Below are 27308 nucleotides of genomic sequence, written 5' to 3' on the forward strand. Positions count from 1 at the left end.
AAACGGATAGCTTTTTTCGTTAATTTAAATAGGTTAGAATTGTCCTATCGATTCCAAACTTTGCATGATGATTCCTGTAGTAGTTAGATACAATTTAGAAAGCGTAGCAACTCTATAATCATTACAAGAATGTCCGTACGTCCATTTTAAACATTTTGATTTTTTTACTTTCTTAACAACAAATTTTTATGTGATCTAATCATCCGATTGATCTGATTTTTAATATGTTGATTCCTGGGACAACAAAGTATAATGTTATAAGCGAAGCAACTCTATAATCAAGTCCTAAAAATGTAAGTATGTTCATAAACATTATCCTGTATCAAGCAGTATTTCATCAAATTTGTTTACAATTTTGCTTCGACTCTTATATATTTATATTCTGATTATTCAGTTCTGACACTATATAAGTAATAATGTCCGTTTGTCCTACCGTTTCAGTGCTTCGCTTTCATGGATGTTGTCATCCTTGTTCAACTAAATTTTTATAATTTTTTAAAGAAGTAATGATAAATAAAACAATGTAAACTATGTTCATACGTAGGTTTGGTAAGCTGTATTATAACAAGCTTATGTCATATTTGAAATATTTGTCAGAGTGAAAATGAATAATTTCTAAAACTTTTTGAAAGTATAGTAAAGCTTATTTGATGGGGGATAGGGAAAAAATGGCCATCAAGATTAATTTTTTTTGTCAGTAAATCATGAACTATGTTAGTTTTGTTATATATCGATCCTGTTTAATAGTTAATACATGTTTTCTTTTAATACTTAAAATCTGTAAATATTCACAAACCTTTTTTTCAATTAACGTAATTCAGATAGACGGACGGAATCAGAGACGTAATTGACAGGGAAGCTCGACTGTTTTCTAAATAAAAGTCTATTGAAAGTTAAAGAAAAGAAGACTTAATAATAGTTAATTACAGCATTATCTAAAAGTGTATTGAAAATTACAATATTGTACTTAATTCCTTTCATTTCAGAACTAAAAAAAAACTTAATAAAAGAACAAAGCTATTGATAAAATTTATACTGGGAAGCAAAGTTGAATATTAACTTAACCATTTTTCTATTGAAAACATATTTTTTTGTTGAAATGACGATTAACTTATAATGGATTGTTCCACCAAATGTATTTCAATAAAAAACTATGATTATTTACTTATTTTAATTAAACTTTTTCTTTAAAAATGTTCTAGTGGTCTTCACTTCTCTTATTACCTAAACGAAATTCAATTCTTGGAATTACCCCTTTTATTTTAAGAAGTTAGTTTTTGTTTACTGAATTCACAAAACATTGTATTAATTTTGTTACATTTTTAAAAATTGTACACAACCCATTATTGTTGTTTTCTACCACACCCTGTTATTTTTCAGATTATAGAGTAGCTGCGCTACTAGAATGTTGTGGACATTTCTTCGTCGAAGCTATTCTAGCAGCACTAGATTGTCGATTTCTCAAATATTAAATGAAAAACCATTAGGTAAGTGTTTTAATTTGGATAAATAGGATAATAGAAGAAAGATTAGCTTTCTCAATAAGATTTCTAAGCTTAACCTAGTTTATTTACAAAGTTAATTTGAAGGGCTAATTTATCTTATGATACTTCTGCTTTATCGTCCTTTTATATATCTTTTTAAGATTATAAAGGATTAGCTGTTGGTATTTAGTTTTCAGGAAAGCTATTTATTTAGTTGGATTAAGGAGAGAGCATTGCATAAGATAATAAAAATTAATTGGAAAGATTAAGGATTTTTTGAATATTAACTTTAAAATGATTAGGTAGTTGTGAAATAACAGGCTGGGTGAAATCCGCAAGAAAGCAGAAAGACCTTACCTTTCTTAATATTGGTGATGGCTCCTCTCACAATAACATCCAGGTAAGGATGAAAATAGAAAGGTTACAGGGGTAGGACGACGGACTTTAAAATAAATCTTGGGTATACTCCATTTCGTGGCAATGCCTCTTAAGGGGCTTTTCGTCGTATTTTCACAGTAGCCTCCCCCCTATTTCTAGCCCATGCGGGGGGCTCTAACCCTGCGGGGAAATCCCCTAACCCAACCTAAAATAACCTATAAAAACTAATGTGAAAATACTACGAAACGCCCCTTAAGGGGTGTTGACACGAAAGTAACTATACCCAAAATCTTTCCATTAATTCGTAGCTATGAAATCTCTTTGAAAAATAATTTTTCTCACATTGTCTAGCAAATAACTTTTGGTACTATGAAATACTTAAAAATATTCATAGAGTCTGTCTCATATTCCAGCTATGAAAATTGCATTTCTTTAATTATTTAGGTTATACTGCCGAGTAGTAAAGTATCCGCGGGTCTTAAACATCATTCTGCCGTTAGGTAAAGCTAAAAAATATATTTAATAGATCGGTGGCTATGCTCCTACAGGCCTCTGGGGATAGAGAGAAAGATTGTTGAGATCGTTCGTTGCAAACATACACAATACAGATATCCTGTTACTTTTTTTGATAGATTAGGAAAGGCCTTTATGTAAACACTATATTTCACTTCTGATAAATACCTAGCTCAATTAATTTTTACCATCTCATTTTTTATTGAAATTAACAAAATTCTTTATTAAATAAAGATAATTTTTTTTTGTTTTTGATAGCTTACAGTTGGAAAGACAACAGATATAAACAAAGTTTGTATTGCAATATTTTTATACATTGATTTATTTTAGGATTACCGGAGATTTAATTGAGAGTAGCCATTCTGGACAAAGTGTAGAGATAGCTGCGCAGGAATTTTTAACTTTGCGCATTTTGTTCTCAAATTTTTTTTATTTTTATTTATGCTGATTTATTTGCGCCCCAGACCCAAGAATAAATAATATGAATTACAATAAATTTGACTTTTCACTACGTTAAGAAAGTTTTGTACATAATATATCTGAGGTGGATTCTTAAATAAAAATTGCCCCACTAATCGCTTAGAGGGGCAAAATTGTTTTCGTGAAAAGTCCACCAAAATCACATTGATAATCTACAAAAAATAAACAAAATCATAGAAGGGTTATAAACATAAGATTTTATTAAATTTTTGTAGATTTTTTATGTGATTTTGGAGGTTTTTTCACGAAAACAATTTTGCCCCACTAAGCGATTAGTGCAGTGGGGCAAATTTTTTTTAAGAATCCACCTCTGAAGAAAAAAATGTCAAGTTTAATCATAATGATAAGACAATTCTTTCATGTCTAAAAATACCATAGACATAGCTGTCTGAAAAAAAAGAGTTAAAAAATGATTTCATAGTCAGTCGAAGTTATAAACAGCTGTGAGGAACCCTATCCAATTCAACCAAGAAAACATTTTGCTCAGAATTTTGTTAGAAAATTTCCTAGGTAAATTTTTAAGCTCCCATACACAATTTTCATTTTAATGGTATTGTATGAAATTATTCTTGTAAATATGTTTCAACATTTTAAGCAGATTTGATATTTAGGAGAAGAAAGTGCTGTAGATTAGTTTGAAATTGTCCATTGGGATATAGAAGTTAGTAAACCAACTGAGCGAATTTGACACAATAATTTTTTGACTATTTTTAGTATAAAATCCAAAACCAATTCAACAGCTTCGCTGCTGAGATTAAGAAGTCAAATGACGCTGATGGTTAATCAATACTTTATTCAAAATGGTAAGTTTTTTTTCAGAAAATCTTTTAAATTTGCTGAACAAGAATAGTTATTTCTTTCATCGTATTATAAACCGCTTTTTCGCGGATATAGAATGTTACGTACAATTATTAGATTAAAATCAGTTTTTTTAGCCCCAAGGTACCGAAGGCACGGGCTAAAAAATGGTTTTAATCTTATGATTGTACATTTCTATATTCGTAGAAAGCGGTTTATAATACGATGCTAGACATAGTTTTTTCGTATTGATGAGAACCGGTTCCTGTCCACCGGATTCGAATGAATACGAGAAACAGTATTATTTTGTTTTTAAATATCATAACTCGTTATTTGCGCAGCTTCTTACAGACTGTAGTACGTCTGTTCTTTAAAAATTGTCAATGCTGAGCTTCTCATGAATATAATTATTCTTGTTTAGGTTATATTCACATACACACGCCCGTTTTAACTTCAAACGATTGTGAAGGGGGCGGCGAAGTTTTTCAAATATCTACCAAAGAAAATGCCGTGATTAATCAATCAATCAATAACACAAATCAATCAATCAATAATTCAAATCAACCAATCAATAAAAATAATAATCCACCAGATGCTAGTGATGAAAAATCCTCTCATTATTTTGATAAACCAGTTTTCCTAACAGTATCGGGACAACTGCATTTAGAGGCTGTTTGCAATGGCATTCATAAGGTAATTTTACTAAATTTGTGGATCATGGATAGAAACCGAATTAGCAGGTTTCGTCGTTTTTCACAGTAGCTTTTGATAGGTTATTTTAGGTTAGGTAAGGCAAATGTTAATGATTGCCCTGATTTCTTCAATCCCTTATTACTCACTTGAATCTATTATCGAAGTTTACTATGATGCTGGGGCGCTGCCATATATACAAATAGCAAAAATAGAGTTATTTTGTTCATGACAAAAATATATATGTTTTTATGTCAATTTTATCTTTTTAGGTTTATACATTTAATCCAGCATTTCGAGCAGAAAAAGGTAAACAAATTTTTGGAATTTGACAGTTTTCTTGAAGAAACAAAATAACCTTAAACGCTTTCAAAGGCTACAATTTGCATTTTCTTTAATTCTTTACACCTTTCTATTGGATATAGTACAGAGAATACCGTTTTTTGGAACTGTTTTTTTTTGCCAGGAGAAATCGCCCCAAGAAAAAAAAACATGTTAAGAAAATATATGTTTAATTTTTAAAGGAAGAACTAGAAGACATCTTTCAGAGTTTTGGATGATCGAAGCAGAAATTGCTTTTATTCAAGTAAAATATTCTTAATTTTTTGGGAGGGGGGGGGGGGATATTTTTTTTATTTCGACTATTTAAATTATGCAATAATTATAGATTTTACGGGAACTTAAATCTTTATATAAAAGTTAGAGGATGTTTGTCTGTCTATCCGTGTGTGTGTTTTTGTTTGTTTATAACGAAAAATCTTGGTAACCGCTCAAATGATAATTTATTTTTCCAATAAATACAGGGGTGTATATTCTACATGGGATTCCCTGCTCAGGGGGGGGGGGGGGAAAGAAAATAAAAAAATTATAGCCGGGGAAAAAAATAAATCTTTTGCAGAATATACACCCCTGAATAAATACTAAAATTGAAAGTGGAGGGTCGACTTCCCCTCCCCAACACACACCTTAAGTGCCTCTAGAGACCTCTATGGGCGTAGCCGCTAGTAACAAGTAAAGCATTTCTTTGTTATATTTATTTTTATTATCCTTATAATTAAGGGGAGGGGCGGGTGTGACACTCTCAAACTAATACTAGAATTAAAGGAACTTAACTAAATAATATCACTGTTTGTTTAGTTGAGTTCCATGAATTTTAGTGGTTTTTAAGTGTCACACCTGGCCCCCTTCCCCCCCCCCCCCCTTATAAAAGATGTTAGACAAAGCCTTACATACTCTTCAATATTAAATCATTTTTCTTGTTTAGGATTTATCCGAGCTACTTGATATAATAGAAAATTTAACAAAGCACGTTGCCAGAAATCTTATAAATAATTGCAAGGCATCAATACTTAAAGTTTTATCTTTGTATTATTTTCATTATAACTTAATTAGTTTTGTTCTCCTAAATAAAAACACATCCATTTTTTTTATATAGGTACAACAAGTTTAGGCTAAACTCTACTTGTTAAGAAAAATTTAAAGGCTATTGTATCGCCCCCTCCACCCCCCCTCACTCTCTTTGCTCTTACACTGATAAAATCAAGTAACAGCTGTTTTTTTTAAATTACATTTGTTATTTACATTCATTTGTCCTAAAGTTTAAAGTGAAATACATTTAATTAAAAACAATGCTAGAGTTATATAAAATAATATTAAATTGTATAAGGTTTATACTGTTTAAGTCAGATTACTACTATACATTAAGCTATATAAGTTAAAAAATTAATTAACTTAAATTGTGTTTGTATAAAAAAAATCCTTAAAATTTTATGCAGATTTCAAATCTATTATATACATTAAAATTCTTTCCAACTTATATAGCTTACTATACATTTATTATATATCACAAAATATGATTTTTTAGCCTTTGTTCAAAAATTAAAATTCGTAGGCATAATTTTAAATTGCAGAAATTTCCTGCGGGCAATTTTTTCTTAAAATTCTCACCAAAACTATCCTAAAAGTTTCGGTGTACTCAACTTCGAATTTAGAGGCGAATTGCAATAAAAAGCTTATGTATTGATGATATCTAGGATGATATGATAACCTATTCTAAATCTGCCAAAATTAACGATAACAGAGAATATATTGCAAGTATGGTGGATACAAAATTTTCAAGAATTTCTTTTTATGAAGCTAAGATGATTATTAGTGAACACAGTGATTTACCAGAGGTAAGGTTTTACATGTAATTGTTATCAACAACAAAAATCCTGTGATTTGAAATTTTTATATAAAAAAAGTACCTACTTTCTTTATTTTGTAAAACAATAAAATTAATATCAAGAAAAAAACAAAGTTTTCTTTTTTATTTTTTGGTAAAAAAAACTAAGTCATGTTTTTTTATGTTATGGGACAATTCTAAACTTTTATTCTTTCTAGCAAATTTGAAATAGTGCTCAAACTTTTCCTACTATATAATATTTTACTGTTTTTTTTTGTTTTTAGTTTATAATATCTATTTATTGTTTTTTTTTGTTGCCAATGATAAATAATTTTCCTAGGTTGATGATGACTTATCCCGAGACCATGAACTATTTCTTTGTGAATATTTGCAAGGTCCTGTGTTTGTGTATAATTGGCCCAAGAGTTCCAAACCTTTTTATATGAGAGAATGCATGGAGGTAAGTTCAGCATATTATTACTACAGCACAAAACACTAATGTTAACGCCTGGAATTCGCCATGTTACATTTTAAAAAGTGGATCATATTAAAATTGATGTCAAGATTTAGGTCCAATATTTGAATTTCTATACGTGGATCAATACCTTTGGAGATGGTTAAAGCACCTAGAAGCCTGACCTTTGAAAGATTTGAAGGGATAAGATAATGAACTATAATTAATCTAACATACGAAAAACCTCTGCTGTTTATTCAAACTGCTGGTTGAAAAGCTTTGACACCACTATCAGGATTTCAGAAAGTTTTTTAGCCAACGAATGAGACAGCAGTGTTATTTACAATCCAATGTCCCCTCCCTACCTGACTTATATCCAGGGAGTAAGGGAGGGGACAATGGGCAATTAATTTAATTTAAGAGTTTTCAAAGAAAGGCTATGAAATCCAGATTAATCCAGTAAATTCGGAGGAAATTGTTAAGGGATTGTTAGTTTAATTTAACTAAGAAAAAAAGTTCCAAGAAAAAAAGCATTCATTTCAAAATTGGATTATCAGTATATCAGACTGACATAACCATTCTGTAAGGGGGGGGGAAGTTCTGCCACTTTCGCGTAAACAGTGTGCAGTGGACTAGGTATTGATTTTAGATTATAGGTTATTTAGGATAAAAGTTTACTTTTGGGTATTAGTTCACGTATATTTAATCATTTTTTGAATAGGTCTCCAGGTTCAGGTGCTGCAGGCTGGAAGGTCGTTTCTGGACAGGTAAAAAAATTAAAAAATTTTTGTTTGAAGAGTTAGAGAGCAACTTATAAAACAAAATATGCTTCTTTTTAAATGTTATTAACATATCTGCAGAAAAAATTAAATTCGGCCTCCAGGTTCAGGTGCTGCAGGCCTCCAGGTACACTGTGGACAGGTAAAAATTTAAAAAAATTATTTGAAGAGTTAGAGGTACACTTATTAAACCAAATATGCATCTTTTTGAATGTTATTACCATATTAGAAGAAAAAATGACAATCGGCCTCCAGGTTCAGGTGCTGCAGGCCTCCAGGTACACTCTGGACAGGTAAAAATTAAAAATATTTATTTGAAGAGTTAGAGGTACACTTATTTAACAAAATATGCATCTTTTTGGATGTTATTACCATATTTGAAGGTAAATTGACAATCGGCCTCCAGGTTCAGGTGCTGCAGGCCTCCAGGTATATTCTGGACAGGTAAAAATTTTAAAAAAATTATTTAAAGAGTTAGAGGTAAACTTATTAAACCAAATATGCATCTTTTTGGATGTTATTACCATATTAGAAGGTAAATTGACAATCGGCCTCCAGGTACAGGTGCTGCAGGCCTCCAGATCCATTCTAGACAGGTAAAACTTAAAAAAATTTATTTAAAGGGTTACAGGTACACTTATAAAACCAAATATGCATCTATTTGGATGTTATTATCATATTTACAGAAAAAATTCAAATTGGACTCTAGTTTCAGGTGCTGCATGTCTCCAGGTACACTCTGGACAGGTAGAAATTAAAATTTCTTATTTGAAGAGTTAGAGGTACACTTATTAATCCAAATATGCGTGTTTTTGGATGTTATTATCATATTTGAAGATAAATTGACAATCAGCCTCCAGGTTCAGGTACTGGAGGCCTCCAGGTCAACTCTGGACAGGCAGTTAAAATATTTTTTAATACTTTTTAATTTGGAAACCTTACCTGGATCCTGTTGACTGCTGGTTGTTGGTAGCCAGTTAAAAAATCCTAAATGGTTATTTTTGAATTTATAGGAATGGTTTCTAAAAAGAAAATGGCTAAATTATAATAATTTAGTATAATATAGCATTTAAGGCTCCAGACAGGCTGTAGGCGGCCTCCAAGAGCCTGCTGGACAGGTAAATCAAATGTGTAATCTTTTATTTAAAAGAAAGGTATACTATGTAGAAATAGAAAAGAAACTTTATATAAAAAATGCCTGCCTGGAACAAAAATAGAAGACTCACTTAATAAAGGGGGAGGTCATTTTCTAGTAAATTCCGTAAAGGTGTGTGTGTTATAAGGCCTAAAAATAGTAGTAGAACGATAAGGTGCTCTATATATTTGTATTCCCTATTGAATAGAACAATAGGGAGCACCTTATCGTTCTACTACTATTTTTAGGCCTTATAACACACACACTTTTACGGAATTTACTAGAAAATGACCTCCCCCTTTTGTCATATTATTATATTTTAATAATTTTCTATTTAGAAACCTTTCCTCTAATATCAAATATTACCTTTATTGGAATTTACCTTGCCAGCGGCCACAAGCAGTCACCAGTGGTCACCAGGATCCAGGTAAGGTGTCCAAATCAAAAAGTATCAAAAAATATTATAACTGCCTGTCCAGAGTGTACCTGGAGGCCTGCAGCACCTGAACCTGGAGGCCGATTGTCAATTTACCTTCAAATATGGTAATAACATCCAATAAGTTGCATATTTGGTTTAATAAGTGTATCTCTGACTCTTTAAATAAGAAATTTAAATTTTTACCTGTCCAGAGTGTACCTGGAGGCCTGCAGCACCTAAACCTGGAGGCCGATTGTAAATTTACCTTCAAATATGGTAATAACATACAAAAAGATGCATATTTTGTTTTATAAGTGTACCTCTAACTCTTCAAATAAGAAATTTTAATTTCTACCTGTCCAGAGTGTACCTGGAGGCCTGCAGCACCTGAACCTGGAGGCCGATTGTCATTTTTTCTTCAAATATGGTAATAACATCCAAAAAGATGCATATTTGGTTAAATAAGTGTACATCAAACTCTTCAAATAAGAAATTTTAATTTTTACCTGTCCAGAGTGTACCTGGAGGCCTGCAGCACCTGAACCTGGAGGCCGATTGTCATTTTTTCTTCAAATATGGTAATAACATCCAAAAAGATGCATATTTGGTTAAATAAGTGTACCTCTAACTCTTCAAATAAATGTTTTTAATTTTTACCTGTCCAGAGTGTACCTGGAGGCCTGCAGCACCTGAACCTGGAGGCCGATTGTCATTTTTTCTTCAAATATGGTAATAACATCCAAAAAGATGCATATTTGGTTAAATAAGTGTACCTCTAACTCTTCAAATTAATGTTTTTAATTTTTACCTGTCCAGAGTGTACCTGGAGGCCTGCAGCACCTGAACCTGGAGGCCGATTGTCATTTTTTCTTCAAATATGGTAATAACATCCAAAAAGATGCATATTTGGTTAAATAAGTGTACATCAAACTCTTCAAATAAGAAATTTTAATTTTTACCTGTCCAGAGTGTACCTGGAGGCCTGCAGCACCTGAACCTGGAGGCCGATTTTAAATTTTTCTGCAAATATGATGATAACATCCATAAAGATGCATATTTGGTTAAATAAGTGTACCTCTAACTCTTCAAATAAGAAAACTTAATTTTTACCTGTCCAGAGTGTACCTGGAGGCCTGCAGCACCTGAACCTGGAGGCCGGATGTCATTTTTTCTTCTAATATGGTAATAACATTCAAAAAGATGCATATTTGGTTTAATAAGTGTACCTCTAACTCTTCAAATAATTTTTTAAAATTTTAACCTGTCCAGAGTGTACCTGGAGGCCTGCAGCACCTGAACCTGGAGGCCGAATTTAATTTTTTCTGCAGATATGTTAATAACATTCAAAAAGAAGCATATTTTGTTTTATAAGTTGCTCTCTAACTCTTCAAACAAAAAAATTTTAATTTTTTTACCTGTCCAGAAACGACCTTCCAGCCTGCAGCACCTGAACCTGGAGACCTATTCAAAAAATGATTAAATATACGTGAACTAATACCCAAAAGTAAACTTTTATCCTAAATAACCTATAATCTAAAATCAATACCTAGTCCACTGCACACTGTTTACGCGAAAGTGGCAGAACTTCCCCCCCCCCCCCCCCTTAATTACTAGAAAAATCTCCCTTGAACTCTCCAGATGACAGGGAAAGGGAAAAGAGAGGTGGCGGCAAGGGGCAAGTTATATGAACAGGGAAAAAAGGAGACAGGCAGGCGAAATCACAACTTGTTTTTGTTGAAATATAATGAGGTACAATGGTGTGATTTTTATATTACAAGATTATTGGACCCGGCCTACAGCTAGCTGGCTGGGCAATAATATCCTGTCTATTACCCTTGCCCCTTGCCCCCACCATCTTCTCCTTTTCCCTATCGTCTGCATTAAAAAAGGGAGGTGGGGGAGAGGGGAGTGAAATAGATTATGGGAGGGCGGCCGTGTATTCTTACCTTTTATATTTAAACTACTCTCTGTCTGCTTTATTCAGAATGAGTAGCGGCATTACATGCGCTAGTACCCAAACTCAGTCAGAAAGGACTAAATTCTTGTACATTCCCTTTAAGCCAGTACCCAAAGTCTGAGACTCTTAAAAATTAAATATTCGATCCATTGTCCCCTCCCTTACTCCCTGCTTAAATCCCAAATATTGTAGACGTTGTTAACAGAACCTATGTCTGGAAGGCACTTTTAAAACTTTACTTTAACAAAATGTATTCATATTTAGGACCCCGAATTAGTAAGCTGTGCTGATCTGTTAGTCCCCGGAGTTGGGGAGCTAGCTGGAGGAAGTTTAAGAGAATTTGATGCTGATAAATTAAGAACAAGGTAGATAAATATGTATTCTAATGAGTATGAAAATATTATATAAGATTCTTTGTATATTAAGTTTTAAATATATCGTTTGTATAAAGATTATCTTATATATTTCCTCTTCGTGACTGACAGGCGGACACGCTGAGTTATAGAGTAGATTCCTCTTGGTCAGGGGAATTTAAAAAAAAGAATATATAAATCTATATCACATAGCAGCTGAAAGAATAATTTTTTCTTCATATCAAGTAGGGGGGTACCTCAGGATCGTAAATTATACTAGCCCAAAGATATCTTGTTCGTTTACTTTAAACTTGTATTTCGTTGTAGAAACTTTTACTTTTAATAATTTTAATTTAGAGTAGGAATAATTTTTAATCTTAATTTGGGAGTGTAAATAAAATTCTTGATTAATTTCTTATCCTTCAAGGGTCCCAAATTACTAACTAGGGTAAGCAGATGACTTGTTGTAGAACCTATAACAAGATTTATAAAGCAAAACTATCATGGTGTACTTTTACTTTAGATGTAGAAACGAAGACTTGGAATGGTATATCGACATGAGAAACAAAGGTTCAGCACCTACAGCAGGATTTGGGATGGGATTCGAACGTTTGATACAGGAATCAATCTTGTACATATTTATAATGGTTAACATGAAATTGATCATTTTACAAAATAGACATCTTTAATATAAAGTATCTTGATGTCTGTCCGTCCCTTAAGATCTCGGTAACCACTGAACCGATCGGATTCTACTCTTCAGGGAATATACCTACTGGTCCTGTGATGATTTTAGGCTATTTTTTTTTTTGGGGGGGGGGGTTGGGACTTCCCCAACCCCCCATAAAGAGTAAATCACCCCTAAAATTTTTTTTAATTATTTGAAATAGCTTTAGAAGATAGGGATGTGGATTTAAATAAGATTGATATAATTATATCTAGTGGTTACTGAATGTTGAGAATATAAAAGATACAATTCCTTTCTACAGAAGTTCTCATGAATGCCAACTTTAAAATCAAATCCAAGAACTGAATTTAGTTTAATTTGAATCCGCCTAAAAACAACATTTTAGAAGCGCAGCTACTTTAAGCTATTGTATGTCATTCAATCAATAGACAGAGTTAGTTAACCAAAGTGATTACATGTTCGATGCAACTAAGAAAACGAATTCTGACAAAATCCAGCTTTGATCACACCTGTATAGACTTGTGCATACAAACACACACAGTTGAAAATACGCTTTGTGTATTATGACAACTTTTTCTTTATATCAGTTAACTTCCCTTTTTGCGTTAAAGTTTAGTCAGCGTCAGCTTGTATAATCAGCTTATTATTGCTGCGTTAGCAAAGAACATAATTGTCCTTGTTGAAATTTCTTATTTTTTTTAAATTAGAAGCCGCAAAAAAAAAAAATAACAGCTAATATTAAATCCTTCATTTATTTTTACATAGATGGACGGAAAAACTAAAAATGTAACTTTTTTAGCGCAGCTACTCTGTAATTTCTACATAACAGTTCGTATGTCTGTAAAAATAATAAAAGTTAAAAAATCAAGAACCTCTATAAAAAGGACTAGGTTAAAAATTATCTATTCTTACAACATAATGCTTTCTATCTTTTTATAATTAAGAATATCGTAAGCTTGTTATTTTTGCTCTACCTATGGAACGGGGATGGCAATCCGTCAAATTTTTAGACTTGATTCGGATTCTTACAAGAATCCGTCCAAAAAAATGGCGGATTCTTGGCGGATTCCGAATTCTGGCAATATTTTAAAAGGCCTTTTTTAAAAATTAAAAAATTTAAGTGCTACTTATGTCCTAAAAATTAATGTTCTTGGTGTTTTCTATAATTCACTTCCGAGAATCGACCAGATTTTAAAAGATATCATATATAATGATAATAATGACAAGTATTTTAAAACATAAGACCCTAATTTTAGCCTACCAATTAAGAATCCGAATCCGCTATTAAAAAACGGATTCCGGATTCGGATTGCCAACCCAACTATGGATATAATTGTCTTTGTTGCATAAGTAGACAACTTTTATTCATCAAAAGGATTCAAATTACAAGAGCCAAAGATATTTCATTTTTTTACTTTCAGTAGAACTTTTAGTTGCAACAGATGTCAGGTGTAAAAATCTTCTACACTTGCGACAAACAGACGTCTTGTTTAGGTTGAAATATATTTCATACCTTTACTGTGCAGAGAGGATGGGGACAATGGGCTGTTTGTTACTCTAGTCCCCCAAATTTTTTAATAACATTTTCGTATTCGTGGGCTTAACAATTTTGATTAGTTGGTTCATTAGTTGAATATTCAAACGTTTCAACCACTAATTTTAATCTTCTGAAGGGGTTATTTATTGTATTATTAGGGATGTAGATCAATTTATCGGTCATTGTCTTATCCCTGTTTACTGTGTAACAATTTACTGTTCTTGATATAAAACGATTATTTGTTATTGTTTATTATTTATTTTCTATTTCAGAAGTAGATTTAGATATATCTGTGTATAAAAAAAAATGGCTTCCTTGCATCAGTTACACATAGCACACATACTTTTATTACTGGCCACATTATTAAGGTAACTATCATTCAGGGAAGTTTTCTTATTCGTTGGCTTAACAACTTTGGTGGCTTTAGTGAATTTTGGTTGGTTGAGTGTTTTAAAGCTTTCAATCGGTTCAGCCGGTAGCAGCCGGTACTAGAAATCTAGAAATGGTTTTTGGTATCATTTGACATGAGTTAAAGCAAAAATATGTTTCAAAAAGTTGATTCCTACGTAATTTATGATAGATTTGCCCTAATATTAACCCAAAAAAAACGTCTGAGCCGTTAGCCGTTACTTTTCCAACTTTTTGTTCGATTCAGGGAAAGTAGACCAAGGATTGCTCATACCAAGTTTCATATCGAAATTCAGATTCTTAGTGCCATTTGCGCATTGATTACGAGATGGTTGCATTAAACCCCCCCCCCCCCCCCCCCTATTAAATGTGACAAAGGAGATATTAAAACGACATTTAGGTGGCTGTTATTTAATTGGGTAAACCTTCCGATTCAAGTGCTAGAAAAAGAAATATAACACATTATATCATTCATAAGCTTAAAACCTTTGGAAACTTTTTTGTGCTTTATAATAGTTTGGGGGGAGTACATTAACTTTTCGTCCATTGTCTTATCCTTTAAGATCTCTGATTCTCTCTATCTTATTGTAATGAAACAAACCTGTGTTTAATTTTAGGGCAGCAGAATGGAACACAAAAGATTTCCTTAAAAGAGAGCATAGTCTTACCAAACCTTATCAGGTGAACTTATTTCCAGTTAAGCTTCCAGACCGATAAATGTCCGCTGGATTAGGACCGGATATGAGCCTTACTGAAAAACCATGTATCGTAGCATATCAAAGACGTTGATAATTTTCTTTGGCCAGGGACGAGGCCCCTTCGGGCCAACAAAATTGGAATTAGTCTTATACCTAACCTTTCATTTTACTATCCGCGGAATGCTGTACATTCATTCGTTTAAGGCTTGTACAGTTGTACGTTTAGTTTTTAACAAAGGAAATTTAAAATCTTTTTATTGGTAAGAAACCTTGCATAAAAATCCGCAAAACAAAAAGGCAGGGGTGTATATTCTGCTAATTTGAACTTGCTGAGGGGGGGGGGAGGGGGGGAAAAATAAAAAATATGTAAATTGGGGGGGGGGGGGGAAATGTAAAAATTGAGAGAACTGAAAGCATTTTTTTCCATTTTTCTCTCCTTTTTGGTGAAAAAAAACTAACAAATATGTGGGAGGGGGGATAATATAAATAAAATACCTAAAAGAGTTTTGAAAATATTTTTCCATTTTATCCACTTCCTTGCTGCCAAAAACTAAGAGGGGAAAAAAAGAAACTTTGCAGCAGGGGAAAAAAATTAATCTTGTGCAGAATATACCCCTGCAAAAAGGCTTACGTTAAGGTATTTGAAAATCATTTTAGCTTTTTTTATCTAGGTATCTTAAAAACAGATTCTCCTTCTCTGAATTAATAATTCTTAGTACGATATAACAGATAACGTCAGATTAACTAAGTACGTCTTCTTGAACTACAATTATTATTTGTGTACATGGATGTTGTTATCCTTGTTAAATATGATCTATTTTCAGAGTGCTGGCTTTGGTATTCCAAATTGGGATTTCTCTGGAAATACAATGGTTACTAGTAACTATATTAGGTAGGATTTTCCACCGAAAAGAAACCGGTACTTGATATTTAATTTCATTTGTATAATATATCTACTAGCGGCTTCGCCCCTAGCCTCTAGGGGCGAAGCACCAAGCGGTAATTTTGAAAAATAAGTATTTCTGGTGCTGCCATTTATTTTGAAGTAACTGCCTAAAAACTATTTTTTTGGGGGGTGGGGAATTTTCATTTTTTGGGGGGTTGGTGGTGTCCCACCTCCTAAGAAATAGCTTAAAACCACCACAGAACCAATAGGTATATACCCTGAAGAGTAGATTCCGATCGGTTCAGTGGTTACCTAGATCTTAAGGGACAGACAGACAGACGGACGGACAGACAAACATCATACTACTTTGTATAGATATGATAAGTTGCAGTCTTCAGCTTGTTTTTTTTTAATTGGTTGGCTCATTGTTGTTGCGCTACTTTTACACAAAATTGTCTAATGAGAGGCTTCGTTAACTTTTTTCCCCACAAATATTCTCCTTAAACCTTTACCCTTCACGCTTCGTTTTTTATTAAATGAATAAGTTGGGGTTCAATGTTTGGCACTTTCGATATAAGTAAATGATAATAAAAAACCCATAGAATGCGATAATAACTTCAGAAAAATCGAAGAAAATAGTTTTCATACTTAATTAACGTTTTTAAGTTTTTCTTCAAAAAGTTTAGATAAGATGCCTTTAAACGTCGTCTATGATTTTGTCAGGGATAAAAATGTAACTTTAAAATAAGAATTACAACATATTTTTTCAATTAGTACAAAGTAAAATTTTGAACATTTTATTGATCAGTATATTTTTTAAAATGTGAAGTAGAAACCTGAATATTTTATCATGAAAATTGTGTTATGATTTGATTGTCTGCTAGATTACAAGAAAAAAGATACTGACAGTACTTGTTGGTTCTTTAAAAAAAATTAGGTAGATTACTTTCAGAACCCCTCTTTTTGCAACGTTATTTCAATAGAACAGAGCCGTAGTCTTAGTGTACTCAATATCTAGACAGCCAACCAATGTTTTAGAATTGTTCAATTTTTTTAACTTCTGATAAAAACAGAATTAATGGTATTTTTGTAAATATTATACCTCCAAGAAATGGCTATACTTCCCAATCATATGTTGTGTGATATTTAAGAGGAATTATTTTGATATAATGTCATTAAAATATTCGTTGAAAAAAGTGCTATTCTAGCTTATACTTCACATTTTAATGTGTATGATAATTCAAATAAAAGATAATGAAGATTTATATTATATTTAATTGTTATAATTATAAAGAAAAACCTGGAAACAGTAAAAAACTGACTTTATTTTATTGACGTAGGGAAAATTTTGTCAAATATTTGAATAAAAAAACAATATAAAACAAAATAAACTATTTTTAATATAGTCACAAAAAGGCTTAATGAGTTTAGGAAATATTTCATTCACTAATCATGTCATTTAAACTCTATTACACAGAATACATTGTAAAAAGATGTTCTCGTTTTAATTTTAAGTAATTTGAAATGCATTTTAATACCTTTTAATGATTTATTTTTTGTAACATCTTTTTATAAAATGTTATTGATTTTTGAAGTTATATATTAGAATGTTTTTAAATTTTGTTAACATTTTGTTTTAAATGTAGAAAATTGGTAATTATAAACATTTAAAAAATGATTTTATTAAATTTTCATCACTTAAATTGCATGTTTGATGAAATTTTCAACTGATAATTCAAGAAAAATCGTTTAAGTTTTATTATATTTTACTTTGAATTGTTAAAAAAATATATTATTGTCAAAAAAGGAGGAGTTATGTTTTCCTCAAAAAAAGACCAAAAACATGAAAATTAACACGTGTAATGAGAATTTTTTTTCTTTCAGGTTTAATTTTAAGTAATTATTGATATTTTTTGTAAAAAGGATTTTATATAAAAAGTTTTAAAACTCGAGTTAAGTAGTTGTGCTAAAAAAGGTTGCGAATTTATGCAATTTTCTTGCAAAAAAAATTTTCTAGGATTTTAAATATAGCAAAGGGTGTTATTAGACGTACTTACAGATACAATTGCTAAGTCATTTTGGCCAAACACTAAAATAAAGTTTTTACATCTGAGGGTCCGTACCCGTGCCTTGTCTTTGATTGACCAATTTTTAAAAGCGAAGCTTTTCTATAATTAGGGTCGGTCCGTCCGTACGTCCGTCCGTCCGTAACGGATAGCTCTTTTCGCTAATTTAGGCATGTTAGAATTATCCTATTGATTTCAAACTTTGCATGGTGATTCCTGTAGTAGTTAGGTACGATTTAGAAAACGTAGCAATCATTACCAGAATGTCCGTACGTCCATTTTAAACATGTTGATTTTTAAAAAATTTTAACAACAAATTTTTATGTGATCTAATAATTCAATTGATCTGATTTTTGGTATACTGATTCCTGGGACAACAAAGTGCAATATTATAAGCGAAGCAACTCTATAATCAAGTCCTAAAAATGTAAGTATGTCCATAAACATTATTCTGTATCAAGCAGTTTTTCAACAATTTTACTTACAATTTTGCTTCGACAGTTAGTGTCCGTTTGTCCTACCGTTTCAGTGCTTCGCTTTTATGGATGTTGTCATCCTTGTTTCTTATTTGTATAGATTAACCCCTGACCAGAGAAGTAAGAGAGGAACATTATGGAACAGTGTGCCATGTAAAACTAGGAACTGGGAGCTGCAAGTACAATTTAAAGTAACTGGTACAACCAAGGTATGCAAGGATGTCCAAGCTTTTTAATTTGGGGGGGGGGGGGCGGGGGGATTTTCATTTTTTTTTGGGGGGGGTTAATCTTTATATCATGCTTTTTTTATTTGTGGGGGGGGGTATAAAATGTTTGGAGGGCAATCACCCCTTTACACCCCCCCCCCTCCCTTGGACGTCTCTGAAGGTATGCATTTTAGAATTTTTTCAACCTAAAATTTTTACTCTTGGAAATTTGTTTGTTAACACCAAAGACATAAAAAACGTTGTGTTTGTTTGTCTGTCTTTAAGTCTCATATGATAACATACTTTATACGTCACACACATATTGTACACTTTTATTTAAAGTTTTTTATTGAATCACAAACTGTTACAAATTACAAATTACAACGAATACCTTTACATTATACATCTTGAGCTATGTATTTTAGCTAAAATGTCATGAATAAGATAAAAAAACTAACTTTACTCACCCGGTCAGTACCAAAAAGCTTGTTCTGAAAGCAGCAACATATTTGAGATCTCCATTATACATTATTTTTTACACGCAATCCTTATAATTAAGCAACAGGATGTCTGTTTGTCTATGGTCGTGTTTGTGTGTATGCTTGTATCGAAGGATCTCGCAAACCGCTGAACCGATCGAGTTCTCCTTAACATGGTAACTTCTCATACGTCCCGGGAAGGTTTATAACTATTTTGGGGGAGGGTACCTACTACCGCCACCCTCCCAAGAGAAATCCTATTTGAAATAAAAAAAACATTTAAAGTACCACTAGAAGCCTCTAGAGGCGTAGCCGCTAGTAGACAAAATGGTAATAAGCGCCATCCTAATATGTAGATTTTGTGTGTCTCTTATTTACAGATAGTTTTTGTAAAGGTTCGGGACTTATTAGTATTTTATCCATTTATCGTTTCTTTGACTTTCTCGAAGCATTAGATAGTCAGTTGATGGTTCTTCTTGGTTATTTAAAACAAGAGAGTATTACTGATTAGCGTATTTTTATTTAGGAGCTTTTTGGTGACGGATTTGCCATTTGGTATGCTAAGGAACGGATGCAGGATGGACCAGTCTTTGGCAGCAAGGACATGTTTTCAGGTAAGCTTCAATTTTATAAGCGTAGCAATGTTGTAATTTTTACAATTATTTTTATTAAAAGGGAGGTGGCGGAAGTGACACTTTTAGAAACCAATACTAAAAGTCAAAGGAATTCAACTAATTAAAGAGTTACAGCTCTGAAATTTGGCATGGCAGTTGCATTAAAGAGGTACAATATGGAACTGTGGAATGTGCAACCGCCGCTCCCGCCGAAAACCGCCGTTTCCCGCAAAAAATTTTTTTGCCTCTTCTCGCCATAATAGACAATTTTCCATCAACTGAGATAAAAATATAATGGAAATTTTTATGAAAAAAAAGTTTATCTCAGGTGATTCAAAACAGTCTAACTTGGCGAAAAAAGGCAAAAAAATCAGCGTAAACGGCAATTTTCGGCGGGAGCGGCGGTTCCGCCGCCGTTTCTTCACATTTCCATATTGTACCTCTTTTAAGCAACTGCCATGTCAAATCTCAGAGCTGTAACTTTTTATTTAGTTGAGTTCCTTTGACTTTTAGTTTTGGTTTCAAGTGTCACTTCCGCCCCCTCCCTTTGTTTGTCATGTCCTATTAACATCATCGAAGGTGGCTTAATACCTATTAAAATCATCGAATGAAAGATATTTCACATTATGCACTAGTGGCTTCACCTTAAGCCTCTAGGGACTTCGCCCCAAGAGATAATGGTTAGTCCCCCCTCCTATATAGAATCGATCTTACATATATAGAGATATTTTCAAAAAAAATCTGGAAAAAAATAAAACCAGGATAAAACTTCTCCAAAATTGTAGATACCTCAATATATATAAAATACATATAATTTTAATATATAAATTCAGTTTAAATAACAAGCACAATACACTCATCCCATCAATCTAGCCATCATTATTTTAAACTTAATAATATTTTGATTTAGGTTAGTTTATTTTACTACTAACGGTCTAAAATTGAACTAAATTGTTATATTTACTTTTGTGTAGGTATTTAAATCCTAGCGGCCTAAAATTAAACTAAATTAGTATATTTACACTTGCTTATTTTACTCCTAGCGACCTAAAAATAAACTAAATTGTTATTTTTAGGATTGGTAATTATCGCTGACACGTACAGCAACCACAACGGGCCACATAACCACAACCACCCCTATGTGTCGGCTATGGTCAACAACGGTACCATGTCTTATGATCACGACAGGTAATACAACACAAGAATAAGGTATAGCCAAGAAGCGAAATAAATCTAAAATAATATTTGGGGGGCAGATGCAAAAGTCATCAATTCTGGCAAGTGTTGCCCCTCAACGACAGCTAAAGTTCACGTATAGGATTCATAATTTTTTCCTGAATTAATTTCGTTGTTGGTATAAACTGAATTCAACAAGTCCTGCAGGATGGTGTTATTTTCTTATGTCCTGCAAGATCTCGTAAACGTCCGAACCATCACTGGACATATGGGAAGCTCTACTGTGAAGTAGAAACATATTGCGTTAAGTAAACCATAAGCGAGATCCTTCACTACACACACGCACACACAAACATCCTGTTACTGTTATATAAGGATAAATATTTTTTTTTTAAATATTAGAATATGATATTTTCAATAAGAAAGTTCAAAGAGATTATTAAATTTTTTATGATAAAAACTTATTTAAAGACTATCTAGTTAATTTAAAATTAATGTTTTTATTTTAAATTTTGATATAATTGAATTGAAAAATTGTGATAAAATTGAATTGAAAAATTTTGGATAGTTGTAATAATCACATAAATTTTTTTATTGAAAGAATTTAATTTTCTATTCAGCTATTAGGTATAGAACTGATTAAAAATATTAATCAACAGAAATATTCTTTTGTATTTATTTTAATGTTTTTTTTATGAAATTTTTTTTGAAAATGAGTTATCTTACATTGATGTTGTTGTCAGGGATTTATTGACAATGCCTTCCATTTATATTTTAAACACAACTATTATAATGTTGTTAGTATAGCTTCTAATAGCTGCTCTACTTATGGATATAACTATCTTTGTTTAGGGATGGAACCCATACAACTATTGGTGGCTGCGAGGTCAAGTTTAGAAATGTGGCCCATGAGACTTGGCTTGCCATCAGGTAATGTTATGGACTTTCAGACAAAGGTCGTGCAACAAAAATGTTTACACTACAAATTTTGCCACAAAAGCATAAAGCATACACCACTAATCAAAGTTTTAGTCTTGATAAATGAGTATAAGACCTCAACACCAAATTGAAAAGTTTTCTTTTTCAAATAATAAAGTTATGGGGATAAAGTTGATTTGTTAATCCTGTTCCTTTTTAGTAGCGAAGCTACTCTATAATTTGAAATGTCTGTATGTCCGTAAGAAACGTTATTGGGGAAACGTGATTTTCTCAGCTCCTATAAAAGATAGACGGCTGAATTTTCTTGTCAACATTCTCATGAATATGGAGAATTATTAAGTATAAAACATCAAGGGCAGTCAGTCTGCTTTTATGTAGGTTTTTTTCAATTTTCAAATAATTTTCTATATCTTTGGTGTTCTTGGTTCAATTTTCAAAATTCTTTTTTTTAATAGTATTAAAAGTAGATTGTCCATTGTTTTGAGAACCCCATTATGTTATTTATGTTGATCTTCAGTCTGTTAGTCATTCTACTGAAATATAAATATGAAAATAAAAAAAGGTTTGATAGATTTCGTGATTTTTTCCTCTCTATATCTATAATACAAAGTCTGTCTGTCTGTCTGTCCGTCCGTCCCTTAAGATCTCGGTAACCACTGAACCGATCGGATTCTACTCATCGGGAAATATACCTACTGGTCCTTTGGTGGTTTTAGGCTATTTTCTTGGGGGGTGTGACACCCCCAACCCCCCCCAAAAAACAAAAAAATCCCCCCCAATTTTTTTTTTTGCTGAAGATTTCCTTGGTCTTTTTACGAATTTCGCCTTAATTTTTTATTGGATCACCTCTTGGCGCAAAGTTCCTAGAGACTAGGGGCGAAACCGCTAGTAATATAATATAATATTCTTGTTATTGACTAAATTCTAATACATAATTTTTTTGCTTCGCTACTTTTGGATGTTGTCATCCTTGTTTTAAGAGGATTAATTTGTAGGTACGAGAATGACAAGCTGACGGTTAGCCATGACCTGCAGAATAAGAATGCATGGGCACCTTGCTTTAGCATAGGAATATATTCATTATAAAATCAAATCTTAATTGAGGAAAAGGAGGGGGGGGGGGGGGGTAAGTTGACCCTCTACTTTTAACCTTGGTTTTAAAACAGAAAACAAAGGGAATACCTAGTAGCAATATTGCGTAAAATTGTGAGCAAGCTTCCAGTCAAATGCGCTTATTAAGTCTAACTGTTCTTTATGTTGACCAAACGCATAGTTTAATTAAACATATATTTTAAAACAGTTTGACCTAATAAGCGCATTTGACTGGAATCTTACTCGACAACTTTACGGAATTTTGCGAAAGCTACTATTCCCTTTTTAAGATGGATATTTTTAGAGTAGTGTTGACTCATGTGTTGACCTTTCCCATTAGGTATAAAGAATAGCTTCGCTTCAATGCCGAACCTTATTGGTCCAGCGGTTAGCAAGACCCTAAGCCACTGAAAGACGTACTTTACCCTTTTAGTTTTTTATCTTAATCTTACTCCATGTCCGTGTTACTACCTAGCTAAGTTTGTTTTTCGTACCTGAGGAGGCCAAAAAAAATCTCAAAATGTTTGCAAACCAGGATGTTATTAACATTAACAGATCAAACAGGGACGATACCTTTAATTTTTTTATTGTGTGTTTATTTGTATTTTAAAAAACGTATTGACTGCTTGGCCTACAGCTGAATAATATTAGGATATAATGGGTGAAGAAAAGGATCAATGTAAAGGGTGGATAAAGGGGGGGGGGGTTTAATGCAACTGTCCCGTAAGTAATCAATGTGCAAATGGCACATAGAATCTGAATTTTAGGATGAAATTTTGAACAAGTAATCCTTGATAGGTCTAATTTCCCTAAGTCGAATAAAAAGTTGTAAAAGTATTGGCTGGCGGCTCAGCCGTTAAGCCGGTTTTTAGCTATTTTATGGGCAAATACATCGTTAATTAAGAAGGAATCAACTTTTTGAATATTAGTTTAAATTGTTTGGTATAAAAATGATACTCTTGGCATTTTTTAGCTTCTACCAGTCTTTTTTAGTAGGTTCTAGCTGTTAAGCAGCATTTATTAGAAATTTTTTTAAAGTTTATTGTTATTATTATCGACAATTTTGCTTTAAAAAAAGCCCAAAAACGGCTAAACGGCTGAGCCGGCAGCCGTTAGCCTTTACTTTTGAAACTTTTTATTCGATTTAGGGAAAATAGACCTACCAAGGATTACTCATACTAAATTTCATCCTAAAGTTCAGATTCTATGCGCCATTTGCGCATTGATTACGAGATGGTTGCATTAAAAAAAAATTTGCTAAAAATTCTGGATAATGTGAGAACAGTTGCTTCATATAATTACTAAAAAGATTGACTTTAGTGTACAGAGTAGCTTTAATACATATAGTTCAAATATATTTTTAATTTTCATTAAAAACAACATCTTGTGCATAGATAGGATAGGATTATAAGTTTATTTTTGTTTCAAATCCTTCTGTATTGAAAGGGAAAACTTAATACTTAAGGTAGATTAAGCAAATACTTAAATTAAATCTTGTTGAATAATAAATAAGGTTTTTTTTTTAGATATAATCCATAAACTAAAAAGGATTTATAAAGTTGATCTATATTTCAAAAGACATCAGAAATTAATTATTTATCAATTAAGTCCAAAAATACCACACCAACAAAACGACAGTCATTTTATAGAAAAGCTTTGCTACTAAAAATAAAAATTAATCAATGGATACATTTAGTGTAATAGTTGATCAACTAATCTTTCCTTTGATACTTAAAGGGGAATAAAGGACAGTAGATTAACTGTATCTTTATTTTCAACCCACATGTATTTGAAGTAAAAATGGATATATAACTGTGTGTAGATGGAATTAAGCTGCCTACAGGATATTATTTTGGTATCACTGCTGCCACTGGAGACTTATCAGGTATAGAGATAGATGGGTAGACAGACAGACAGAAGACAAACAGATAATTAAAAAAGTATAGATAGACAGACAGACATATTGAATAGATAGATCCTTCTGGCTCTTATTTTGGCTTAGATACATACAGTGGTATAAAGATAATTAGGTAAAATAAATAGATGGATGGATTGATAGGTATATTGATGAATAGATGGGCAGATGGATTGATTTGGATTATATAAATAGCTTATATAGATGGATAGATGAATGGGTGGATGGATTGATAAATAGATAAATACAAACAGATAAATATAAAAGGATATTATTTTGGTATCTCTTCTAGGGACTATGGGTAAATAGATAGAAAGACTGACAACATGGACAGAAAAATAATCGTTACCTAATTATTTTAGACAACCATGATGTGATAACAGTGAAAACATATGAGTTGGACACTCCGGCTGGTGTTTCAAAGGTGACCTAACCTTATAATTAAGGATGACAATATCCATAAAAGCAAACCCTAACAAATCAAACACATAGAGTAAAAAATATTTATAAAACAGAAGATAAATACCTACTTGATAAGAATATTAACAAAATTCTATACTTCCTTTGAAAGTAAGTAATAATTGGCTTTTATCATTTGTAAAGACCTTTACAGTCTTTTTCATATGAACTTTACTTAAGTATATCATTTTCATATTTTTCGTCAGGTTTTAATAATTTTTTTTTATAGCTGAGGCTGATGAGAGTATTGCATCTTTTCCAACATATTTGATTTTTTGCCACTCTCTCCACTCTGTTTCTTTTCCTCAATTTAAACATGAATTATACGGAATTTTTGCATAATTTGAATTTATTTTAGAAAATATGCACCCATGTTGCTAGGCGATAATTTTGGATATGTCTAATGTCTATGTATAAAAGGGACAGCTACCTATTATATTATTTCATATGAATTAATTTTGTTTTTCTTTGAAGGATGAAAGAGCAGATATTTTGCCGGCAGCAGAATATTTTGAACCTCCCAGAGACCATAAAGAAGACCCTGCCCCTAGCTCATTATCAGGTAGATAGATAGATAGATTAACACTCCCATAAAGATACTGATAGGTAGATAGAGGAATATTTTAAACCTCCCAGAGACCATAAAGAAGACCCTGCCCCTAGCTCCTTATCAGGTAGATAGATAGATAGATTAATATTCAGAGAGATAGATACATAAAGATACTAATAGGTAGATAGAAGAATATTTTGAACCTCCCAGAGACCATAAAGAAGACCCTATCTCCTTATCAGGTAGATAGATAGATAGATTATAATCAGATAGATAGATAGATTATAATCAGATAGATAGATACATAAAGATACTGATAGGTAGATAGAGGAATATTTTGAACTTCCCAGAGACCATAAAGAAGACCCTGCCCCTAGCTTTTTAGATAGATAGATAGATACATAAAGATACTGATAGGTAGAAAGAGGAATATTTTGAACCTCCCAGAGACCATAAAGCTGACCCTAGATCTTTATCAGGTAGTTGAAAGGTAGATAGATAGGTAATTTGTTGGACTTCGATAGTTAAATAGAACAATAGACAGACTAAGAGACTGATAGAAAGACTGATAAAAAATTAGTAGATTAATGTTTTAGGCCTTTAAAATAAACAGATTGGGCATTCTAATTGATACATAGGAAGTTAAAAATAATAATAGAAAAATACCTAGTTAGACAAACTAATATGTTGTACATTGTAATACACAGAAAGTAAAAAATGATGATAGACAATATAGGTCATGCTAATAGACAGATTAATGGATAAACATTAAGATATATAAGTTAGAATGAATTTTGTGTTAGAGGGAGATTTAAAATCTGCATCAAATTTAAGGATTTTTTTTTATAAAATTCGTTTTTTTTATTATTATTTATCTAAAAGCGGAAATACAATTTAAGTTAATTAATTTTGACATCCGTGATAGGTGGATTTAAAACTACCTGCCCTCTAATTGGTTGAATGATGTACGGCACTTAAGCTTCTCCAATCAGAGCGAAGATAATTTTCAATCCACCAATCACAGATGTCAAAATTAATTAACTTAAATTGTATTTCCGCTTTTAGATAAAGAATTATACAAAAAACGAATTTTATAAAAAAAAATCCTTAAAATTTGATGCAGATTTCAAATCTCCCTCTAACATTAAAATTCTTTCCAACTTATATATCTTAATGGACAGACAATGAGAGTTACATACATTTCACATATTAGTTAATACCTAATATTTTAGGAATCAAAACTTTCCTTCTGTTGATGTTTGGAGCTTTCTGTTGTGTTGTCTGTGTTGTTATTGGCATTATGATTTATCAAAATCAACAGGTATTTCTATGCATATGGTCATCCTTGATTTTTTTTCGTTGCATTAGTTTGTATCCTATGCATTGAACCCGCGTCCGTCGTCGGGGAGGTGATATATTCGAATCTCAGTCCGACACCGCGTCATTTTATAATGTTGCAGGCAAAAACAAAAAAAAATATTTTATTGTTTCTTATTTTAGGTTAAATTAAGTAGTG

The 27308-nt window shown here is 32.1% G+C and overlaps 3 protein-coding genes across 9 annotated transcripts in view; all 3 read left to right on the forward strand.

Annotated features, from left to right (window-relative positions):
- Positions 1-1381, forward strand: part of Alg11 (ALG11 alpha-1,2-mannosyltransferase) — a 22611-nt gene extending 21230 nt beyond the window's left edge. For 2 of the 3 annotated variants that reach the window (XR_013880003.1, XR_013880004.1), the window contains exon 17: positions 987-1381. The gene's annotated coding sequence lies outside the window, so the exon portion shown is untranslated. The remainder of the gene's footprint in view (positions 1-986) is intronic. The other variant, XR_013880005.1, reaches the window with a different exon arrangement.
- Positions 1377-14102, forward strand: AsnRS-m (asparagine--tRNA ligase, mitochondrial). Of its 3 annotated transcripts, none has more exons than XM_080162016.1 (16): positions 1377-1487; positions 1787-1884; positions 2307-2362; positions 2706-2767; positions 3278-3365; positions 3570-3658; positions 4075-4346; positions 4616-4652; positions 4868-4929; positions 5608-5682; positions 6377-6517; positions 6848-6967; positions 11515-11615; positions 12127-12221; positions 12544-13241; positions 13667-14102. In XM_080162016.1, the coding sequence occupies exons 1-15, from the start codon at positions 1406-1408 to the stop codon at positions 12615-12617; spliced, it is 1452 nt and encodes a 483-aa protein (XP_080018142.1). In that variant the 5' UTR covers positions 1377-1405; the 3' UTR covers positions 12618-13241; positions 13667-14102. The 3 variants fall into 3 exon arrangements, with proteins under 3 accessions (XP_080018142.1, XP_080018140.1, XP_080018141.1); XM_080162014.1 differs by having other exon boundaries at positions 2706-2764; positions 3275-3365; XM_080162015.1 differs by having other exon boundaries at positions 2706-2764; positions 3275-3365; positions 12544-13077.
- LOC145319716 (vesicular integral-membrane protein VIP36) overlaps positions 14090-27308 on the forward strand; it is a 16903-nt gene continuing 3684 nt past the window's right edge. For all 3 annotated transcript variants that reach the window (XM_080162024.1, XM_080162026.1, XM_080162025.1), the window contains exons 1-12: positions 14090-14196; positions 14854-14917; positions 15759-15826; positions 18463-18571; positions 19574-19661; positions 20738-20849; positions 21690-21767; positions 22772-22842; positions 24688-24753; positions 25146-25207; positions 25717-25804; positions 27025-27113. In XM_080162024.1, the coding sequence (XP_080018150.1) occupies positions 14135-14196; positions 14854-14917; positions 15759-15826; positions 18463-18571; positions 19574-19661; positions 20738-20849; positions 21690-21767; positions 22772-22842; positions 24688-24753; positions 25146-25207; positions 25717-25804; positions 27025-27113 (957 nt within the window). In that variant the 5' untranslated portion in view covers positions 14090-14134. The remainder of the gene's footprint in view (positions 14197-14853; positions 14918-15758; positions 15827-18462; positions 18572-19573; positions 19662-20737; positions 20850-21689; positions 21768-22771; positions 22843-24687; positions 24754-25145; positions 25208-25716; positions 25805-27024; positions 27114-27308) is intronic.

Source organism: Acartia tonsa, chromosome 5 (genome assembly GCF_053477335.1).
Source record: "Acartia tonsa isolate MP-2025a chromosome 5, ASM5347733v1, whole genome shotgun sequence".
In the NCBI taxonomy this organism is placed as follows: Eukaryota; Metazoa; Arthropoda; class Copepoda; order Calanoida; family Acartiidae; genus Acartia; species Acartia tonsa.

Coding starts and splice junctions, on each gene's coding strand:
- AsnRS-m (XM_080162016.1), top strand. CDS start 1,406: ATGTTGTGGACATTTCTTCGTCGAAGCTATTCTAGCAGCACTAGATTG. Junction 3,659..4,074: donor TCAATACTTTATTCAAAATG/GTAAGTTTTTTT, acceptor ATTCTTGTTTAG/GTTATATTCACATACACACG. Junction 4,930..5,607: donor CAGAAATTGCTTTTATTCAA/GTAAAATATTCT, acceptor TTTCTTGTTTAG/GATTTATCCGAGCTACTTGA.